This window comes from Microcaecilia unicolor, chromosome 3 (assembly GCF_901765095.1).
Source record: "Microcaecilia unicolor chromosome 3, aMicUni1.1, whole genome shotgun sequence".
Lineage (NCBI taxonomy): Eukaryota > Metazoa > Chordata > Amphibia > Gymnophiona > Siphonopidae > Microcaecilia > Microcaecilia unicolor.
Genome location: NC_044033.1, coordinates 419,467,511 through 419,477,014, shown reverse-complemented (window position 1 = coordinate 419,477,014; position 9,504 = coordinate 419,467,511). Strand labels below are relative to the sequence as shown.

The following is a 9,504-nucleotide window of genomic DNA, read 5'->3' as shown; positions in this document are numbered from 1 at the left end:
TCTGTAAACAGGTTTTACATGTGGAAAAAGTACACAAAATTATTCCTATGAATTTTATTTGAGTACAATGAAGCCAAACATATTTGGATGGTAAACTGATGCAACTTTTGTATATGGCTTCATCTCTTAATATAAATGTAGAAAAGGAATTACTTCTGCTCCCAGTCCTCAAAGGGTGAAGAAGCATTGGTGCCATTCAGTCCAGGTGATTTATAAAAACTACGTACGACCACCTCAACTTCCGGAAATCACTAAAGACCAACCTGTTTGAAAAGGCATATCCCACTGACCCAACTTAAGTACCTGAACCCAGCAACACAAAGAAACCTAAACTTGTAATTGAACACCATGAACTTTATATAACTTCCCTCTTTATGATTCCCTAATATGTTTGTGCATATCTATTTTATTGACAATAACATTACTCTGTATTTGTTTCTTCACCATAGGTGGCTATCGCTTCACGGTACAATGTAAGCCACATTGAGCCTGTGGGAAAATGTGGGAATAAAATAAATAAATAAATATCATCTCGTATTTGAAGTAAGCTATGACTAATATATGTAGAAAAAAAAAACAAGAGTAGCATTGTTTTTTTTTCTTATTTTCCTCAAATAAAAGTTTCATGTAATGATATGGAAAATACAGAAAGACACCTTTGTATACTGGCCAAATTGTTTTTAATGTTTGATTGTTTTGGATAAATGAATTACTCAGGTCTATTTTATCTCAGCTGAAGAAAAATGAATGTTATACATAAATTATATATAGGATTGTGAATAGTTCCTGATGGGATACACATTGGTATTATTACAAGAAGTGAACATAAAATTAATACAAAGAAAAAAAACAAGAACTTAAAAAAAACCTTCCTTTTCAGGAACATTGACGTGTACAGCCAGCCTTGTCTTAAACCAATATAACTAACAATGAACAGGAATATTTACATAAAGCTGAAACGCCATTAAGGGAATAGTCGTGTAAAAACAAAAAAGCATTCCATTTTTGAAAAAAGTGTATGCATATAAATTTATAAAAAGCTATAACCTTTTTAAAGTCCACTTTTATCTCCATAATATTCTGAAGGAAAAATACCAACTAAATATTCTTGTCTTATTCAAACAAATGTGGATTCCTGCCATCTTCTTCCATCTACCCCACTGAGCTATGGCACAGTGGACAAAAGTTGTAATTGCTGATTTCTTGATCCTGAACACAATGTTTACATACATTGCACATCCAAAACTGATATTCTGTGATGGGCCGTCCTGAGGCGATACACGTCGGAAGTTTCCCTTCACCACTGTTGGGAGGAAAAAAAAAAGAAATGCAGAATTAATTTTCAGAATGCACTCAAAGAAAAGTGTATTATTACAATACTAAAATGGCTTTGACTGAGAAGAATATAATCAGTGCATCCTTGTAAGTCGTGATTTTGTAATTTGTGCATTTATCTTTCTAGACCATTTTCTGGGGGAAAAAAAGTACAAATTAAAAATATATAAAAACAAGCCATTGGGATATAGGAGGTGTCAGCACTGTGGTGGACTTCAAATAAATGCTCCCAGGTACACATCTCACTGTTGCTCCCTTATCTTGTCTGCTGTGCCCTCCAAAACCCACTACCCCCAACTGTACACCACTACAATAGCCCTTATGGGTGAAGAAAGCACCTTCACCCATAAGGGTACAGATAAGTAGTAGTAGTATCTGGTGAATTTTGGAGGCCTCGCAGTTTCCACCACAAGTATAGTGGAACACAGGTAGGAGGTATGGGACTGGGTCCACCTGATTACTGTGCACTGCACCCACCACTAGACTACTCCAGGGACCTGGCATGCTGCTCTAATAGATCTGGCTATAACATCTGTCATAGAGGCTGGTGAGTAGTATATTTATTCACATTTTTGGGGGTGGGAGGGGATCAGTGACCTCAGGGAGAGTAAAGGGGGGGGGGGCATCCCTGAATCCTTCCAGTTGTCATCTGGTCATTTCGGACACCTTTTTGTGTCTTATTTGTTAGAAAAACAAGTCTAGACCAAAACATTGAATTTTTCACCCTAAACGTTTTCGTTTTGTTCCATTATGGCTGTAAAGTGTCCAAGTGTTAGGCACGTCCTAATCCCACCTTCTAAATGCCCCTGACATACCCCCTTGTGATTTGGATGCATTGTAGACGAAATGCATAGATAGAAGTCTGCAAAGCAGGTTTTGAAAATACTGATTGGGACGTTGTGAGAAGAAATCTGTTCAAATGAACACTTTTTGGATGTTTTTCTCTTTTGAAAATGAGCCCCATAGTAACACAGTAAATGACAGCAGATAAAGACCTGAATGGTCCATCTAGTCTGCCCAACAGTCACACTCATTATCAGTTCATGATTAAACCAACAATGAAATGTGATATAAAATACTTGATCATTGTCTTTCTCTGGCATTTCTGGGAAATAAACCATAGAAAAGTTGTTGTTCAAGCATCTATTACCCCTTTATGGGATTACTGTAATGCCCTTCTATTCAGGGTTGCCTGCTTATAAACTGCAAGCCAAAATGCTACTGCTCAGATTTTGTCAAACCTATCTCGATTTGATCATAACTCCTGCCCCTCCAAGATCTGCACTGGCTGCCTATTGTTTGGAGCATCAAATTTAAAGTTTTGACTTTAGTTCATAAGGCTTTGAATGATAATGGTCCCCTAATTCTGGCCAATTCTTTGAAAATCCATACGCCAACTAGACCTTGGAGATCTTGTGATAATTTGCTTTTAGAAGTTCCTGCCTTTCGTCAGGTCAGACTAGAATAGGTGTATATCATTCTTGTATTTTTTTATTTTGAAGAAGCCTTTACTGAAAACCAAAAGGTAAGATTAGTTACAAACAGCCTCATAAAAACAGCAAGACAATCAAAACCCCAAATAACAGAAGAACCATAAGAACTAAAAATCCCATGATTGACCTACTCCCTATGCCAGGCAGCATGCGAACAAACTGTAGCACTTCCAAACATTTTATAAGTTTTAGTACAGAAACCCCCAATCCCTCCCACACAACCTAACCCCCCCCCCCCCACACACAAACTCTCACTTCATGTAGTCCATGAGGGAAAGTCATTCAATAAACAACTAATCCAACAGTCTGACTGACTAATGATGTAGAAAAGGCCCCCAAATAGCCTCCCACTTATGTAGGGAATGTTGATGAACAGCTAACAGATGGTCCATGTCACAAATATACCACAGCTTATTGAGCCATTTCAACAATGAAGGGACAGTCTGCTGCTTCCAGTGCGCCGCTAAAGTTACGTTGGCAGCACACATAGCATAACGCACAAGATGAGCCTGAGGTTGCTTTACACCAGGCACTTTCTTAGGAAACAGGAAATACACCGGGGACCATGGAATTGGGCAATCCAACCATCATGGAATATGCTGAATCGCCCTCCAAAAGGCCCAGGCCTTCACACAAATCCACCAAATATGTCCCATAGCACCAACCTCCCCATTTCCCCTCCAACAAAAAGCAGAGGAGCCAGAGATGATGTGTTGGAGATGGACAGGTCTAAGATACCATCTAAACATAACTTTTAACAGCATTTTCCTTTGAGGGCACTGAAACAGAGACCGTCAGCACTGCTTTTTCCAAGGAGTTCCACTCATTCTCCTTCAACTCCAGCTCACATTGCCATTTCAGAAGGTGCAAAGCATAAGCATGCGTGTGGGAGCATAAATGCTTATATATACAAGTAATCAAGCCCAGAGTGCCCCAAGAGTCCTCACATAGATCTTCCAAAAAGGAATCTTCCCGGAGTATCCTAGAGTGAACAGAAACTGAGGAAAGAAAATGTGATTGTTGAATAAAAGCAAATCTGAGGCTGAAGTGGAAAGTCCTCAAATAAAGAAGAAAAGAGACATAGAGTCTCATCCTCAACTGACTATGATAAAATGAGAAGAAAGGTTAAAAAATAAAAAACTTAGAGGAGCAGCTGCAAAGATAAAAGGAAGGCGAAATGACAGCCGGCATGGTTAAAAAGTGAGGTGAAGGAAGCTATTAGAAATAAAGAAAATCCTTCAGAAAATGGAAAAAGGATCTGACTGAAAATAATAAGAATAAGGAATGTCAAATCAAATGCAAAGAGTCTAATAAGGAAGGCAAAGACAGACTTTGAAAAAAATATTTAGTTGGAGGCAAAAACAAACAGTACCAACTTTTTTTAGGTATATTAAAAGCAAGAAGCCGGTGAAAGAATCAGTTGGACTGCTAAATGACCAAGGGGTAAAAAGGGCACTCAGGGAAGACAAAGCCATAACGGAGAGATTAAGGTTTGGGAGAGATACCAATACCATCAACGGTATTCAAAACTGTTGAGTCGGACAAACAATCAAATCTCCGTAAACCCAGAAGATGTAATGGGGCAATTGGACAAACTGAAGAGTAGCAAATCACCTGAGCCAATCTACTACATTTCTTTAAAGGGATGAACAAACATACAGATAAAGGTGAGCTGGTTGATATTTTATATCTGTATTTTCAAACGCCATTTGACAAAGTACCTCATGAAAGACTCCACAGGAAATTGGAGAGTCATGGGATAGGAGGTAGTGTCCTATTGTGGATTAAAAACTGGTTAAAGGATAGAACCTATTCTCTGGGTTAAAAGGTCAGTATTCTCAATGGAGAAGGGTAGATAGTGGGGTTCCTCAGGGGTCTGTGCTGGGACCGCTGCTTTTTAACATATTTATAAATGATCTAGAGATGGGAGTAACTAGTGAGATAATTAAATCTGTTGACGACACAAAGTTATTCAAAGTTGTTAAATCGGAGAGGATTGTGAAAAATTACAAAAGGACCTTACAAGATTGGAAGACTGGGTGTCTAAATGGCAGATGACGTTTAATGTGAGCAACTGCAAAGTGATGTGTGGGAAAGAGGAACCCGAACTATAGCTACGTTATGCAAGGTTCCACGTTAGGAGTTACTGACCAAGAAAGGGATCTTGGCTTCGTTGTTGATGATACGTTGAAATCCTCTGCTCAGTGTGCTGCTGCTGCGGCTAAGAAAGTAAACAGAATGTTAGATACTATTAGGAAAGGAATGGAAAACAAAAGTGAGGACGTTATAAAGCCTTTGTATTAGTCCATGTGCGACTGCAACTCGAATATTGTGTTCAATTTTGGTCACCGCATCTCAAAAAAGATATAGTGGAAATAGAAAAGGTACATCCACTTCTATCCCATTGTCAGTTGGTGTACCTCAAGGATTTGTCCTGGGACCTCTTCTTTTCTCCATCTATATTTCTTCTCTTGGTACTCTGATCTCATCCCATGGTTTTCAGTATCATCTTTACGCTAATGACTCCCAGATCTACCTCTCCACACCAGAAATCTCAACAGGAATCCAGGCCAAAGTATCAGCCTGCCTGTCTGATATTGCTGCCTAGATGTCTCACCGACATCTGAAACTAAACATGACAAAGACTGAGCTTCTTATCTTTCCTCCTAAACCCACCTCTCCACTTCTGTGGATAACACTCTCATCCTCCCTGTCTCATCAGCTCGTAACCTTGGGGTCATCTTCGACTCCTCTCTCTCCTTCTCTGCACATATTCAGCAGACTGCTAAAACTTGTCGTTTCTTTCTCTATAATATCGCCAAAATTCACCCTTTCCTTTCTGAGCACACTACCAGAACCCTCATCCACACTCTTATCACCTCTCGCTTAGACTATTGCAACTTGCTTCTCACTGGTCTCCCACTTAGCCATCTCTCTCCTCTTCAATCTGTTCAAAATTCTGCTGCACGACTTATATTCTGCCAGTGTCACTATGCTCACATTAGCCCTCTCCTCAAGTCACTTCACTGGCTCCCTATCAGTTTCCACATACAGTTCAAACTCCTCTTATTGACTTATAAGTGCATTCACTCTGCAGCTCCTTAGTACCTCTCCACTCTCATCTCTCCCTACACTCCTCCCCGGGAACTCAGTTCGTTGGGTAAATCTCTCTTATCTACACCCTTCTCCTCCACCGCTAACTCCAGACTCCGTTCCTTTTATCGTGCTGCACCATATGTCTGGAATAAACTTCCTGAGCTGGTACATCAAGCTCCATCTCTGGCCGTCTTCAAATCTAGGCTAAAAGCCCATCTTTGTGATGCTGCTTTTAACTCCTAACCATTACTCACTTGTTCAATACCCTTATTTTATCATCCCCACCTTAGTAATTCCCTTATCTATCTATCTACTTAACATTTCTATAGCGCTACAAGGCATTATCTCTTATTTGTCTTGTTTGTCTGTCCTAATTAAATTGTAAGCTCTGTCGAGAAGGGACTGTCTCTTCATGTTCAAGTGTACAGCGCTGTGTACATCTAGTAGCGCTATAGAAATGATAAGTAGTAGTAGTAGTAGTACAGAGAAGGGCAACGAAAATGATAAAGGGGATGGGACGACTTCCCTATGAGGAAAGGCTGAAGCATCTAGGGTTCTTCAGCTTGGAGAAGAGATGGCTGAGTGGAGATATGACAGAGGTCTATATGAGTGGAGTGGAGTGGAACGGGTAGAAGTGAATCGTTTGTTTACTCTTTCCAAAAATACTATGACTAGGGGGCATGCGATGAAGCTACAAAGTAGTAAACGAATCAAAGAAAACTTTTCACTAAACGTGTAATTAAACTCTGGAATTCGTTGCCAGAGAATGTGGTTAAGGCGGTTAGCCTAGCGGAGTTTAAAAAGGGTCTGGATGGCTTCCTAAAGGAAAAGTCCATAGACCATTATTAAACTGACTTGGGGAAAATCCACTGCTTATTTCTGGGATTAGCAGCATAAAATGTATTGATCTTTTTTGGATCTTGCCAGGTATTTGTGACCTGGATTGGCCACTGTTGGAAACAGGATGAGGGCTTGATGGACCTTTGGTTTTTCCCATTGTTGCAATACTTATGTACAACTGGAACTGAGCACATATATAGAAGTGCATGAGTATTTGACAGCATACACTGGGAGCAGCTATTTTACATGTGTGCACACTGAAAAAATGAACAGCACAGACCTGGTAGCTTCTACAAGGAGGTGATGATTCTGCAGCTTCCATGCTAATACTTCCATGTGTAGTTGTCTCATTTTACAAACCTACACGCATAAGCGGTGCCAGAATTTTAAAGTGGTTTCATTTTGGAGGTGGACAAAAACTACATGGAATCAAGAAGAATAGTTCACCTAATCTCTTGTATAAAGCCCTGGCCTGAATGAGCACTTTTTAAAAACCCATACATACCCCCCAGGGCTCAAAGTCCATCCTGTGGAGGGCAGAAGGGCCAAAGAGGGTTTCCCCACCTCAACCCACTGTCTGAGGCTTACCAGGTGGTCCTTAGGATCTAATGGGCAGCAGCAATACCCACTCACACCCACCTTGATCATGCTCACCTACAAAATGGTTACCAAGACCTCTAGCAGTAATACCTTAGAGGTATCATCTTAGAGGCCTTGGCAACCATTTTGAGGGCTGGCCTCATCAAGGTGGGACCGCATGGGCATCATTCCTGCAGAACACCCCCACTCCCCCCCTGGTAAGCCCAGTGAGTGGGTTAGAGGTTGTGGAAGGTCTGCTGGGAAGGGAAGCCTCTTTGGCTCTTCTGCCTTGGTGGAGAGGTGGGGCCTTCAGGTCTCGGGTTTGGGTACCACATAGTTGCAGCCTCATCAAAGAGGGGTGCTGCTGATGGGGGGGGGGGAGGAAGGGGGGTTATGCTCAGGGGGTGCTGCAGGGGTCTCTGGTTGGGGAGAAGGGCTTGATGCCACAGCAAGGGGTGGTTAACCAGGCAAGGGATAACAGATGTGACAGGGGGACAGCTTCCAGAGGGAGCAACAATTTTTTCCCAAATGCAGCTTTATAGAATCTCTACTCCCTCTGAATGAAGAGCGACGTTAATGTGTGGTCCTGTACCTACTTTTCAAGAGGCTCTACATTTGGCAGAGTCTCTTGAAAAACAGTATAGGGATTCTCCATGTCTTGACTTGGATGTGTTATTTCCCTTTCCACATATCTAAAATCTGCCTCTATATGTACGGAGGTTTCTTTTGGTATCATATAGCTAGCACTGAAAGTATTCTTACCTTTCACAAAGGCTGTCCAGATCCGTTTTTCTATTGTCTTTTGGGCTATGTTTGGTGAAGATCTCTAGAGCTAGGTCTTCATACTGCTGCTTCTGCTCAGGACTCAGGGACTCTAAAGACTCCAGCTGAATAAAGGCTTCAGAGCAGGTACCAAATGCTCTGTTGGCACAGGCACAAAGAGCTAGCAGGGAGTAGATCTCTACTGCAGGGATAATGTCTTCATAATCTCTCAAGTGAAGAGCTGGAAAAAGCAACATAGTAGGGATGCGTGTTATAACATTTTAACAAAATAAGGCCACAGTACTGAACAAGTCAAGTCTACTTTTCTTTCTAGAAACCTACAAAGTCAATGGAAAAAAAGGGTTTATGTTACACTTTTTAAAATGTGTCCAGGTTCACTAATACAGTTTTTTGTGATTGTAAGAGCTGCAGGTAAACCATCGAATGAAGGTGTCAGTTTCCTATGTAAGCTGGCAAAACAGCAACTACAATCAGGAAATATCCTACATAGACTGAAAAGAGGGGTCATCACACATGCTGCTGCAAAAAGACTGCTGCCTTTTGGAACTGGCTTGTGTTAGCCAAAAGGAAATTGTGGTGAAAAGCCTACTCCTTTGCAGCAGGCTGATAGAAAATCTGACATTAAGATAGAGGAAAGTGAAAGAACAGGAGCAGAAGAACAAGTGAAGGGGTTAAATGAGGGGGACAAACAAACAAACAAAACACAAGGGTAGGATAAAAAGGAGGGAAAGGGGAACAAAGAGACGAGCAAAAGAAAGAAAGTAATAGAGAGAAAAAAGTGGGAGAGAATTTGGGGGGGCGTGTCAAGATGGCGCCGTGAGCGGAGGTGTTGGAAGCGAGCTCCTGCCTACTACTTGCTGAACTTTGAATTATTTACCTGCTTTTTTAAATGCCGCACACCAAGCGTAAGGGGACAACCCGTGGGACTTCCCTTCACCCCACGACGTCCACACCGGCAAGCGGAGGTTTGGAACGCTTCTTCCCCGCATTGTCCCGAAGAAGCGGAGCGGAGTCCTTAGCGGGAGGGACTGGTGAAGCGATCCCCCCGCAGGAAATAGAAGTTTCTCTCTCCCCGCCTTTCTCTACGACGCCTCCTTGCCCTGCAACTGCCTTGAGCGGGACGGGGTTTCTATCGGAACCCGGAAAGGGTTATTCCGAGGAGCCCAGAGGGGAGTCTAGCTCTGTAGGGATATCTGCAGCTGCAGGAGAGACGGAGGTGAGTCTGGGCAAGATGTGGCTGAAGTTATTGGAAATAGAAAAAACCCTGAGACAATCTTCGGATGAGGTAAAGACTTTGAATTTGAATGTACAGGAAGTGAAAAACTCCCTAGATGTGGCAAAACAAGATTTTTCTTCTAAGATTGAGGCCTTAGAGAGA

The 9,504-nt window shown here is 41.7% G+C and overlaps 1 protein-coding gene across 1 annotated transcript in view; it reads right to left on the bottom strand.

Moving 5' to 3' along the window:
* Nucleotides 1–673: 673 nt before the first annotated feature.
* The window catches only part of WDR35 (WD repeat domain 35), a 228,007-nt gene continuing 219,176 nt past the window's right edge, over nt 674–9,504 (bottom strand). Inside the window, 2 exon segments of the mRNA XM_030198830.1 lie at nt 674–1,303; nt 8,106–8,346. Of these exon segments, the coding sequence (XP_030054690.1) occupies nt 1,153–1,303; nt 8,106–8,346 (392 nt within the window). The 3' untranslated portion in view covers nt 674–1,152.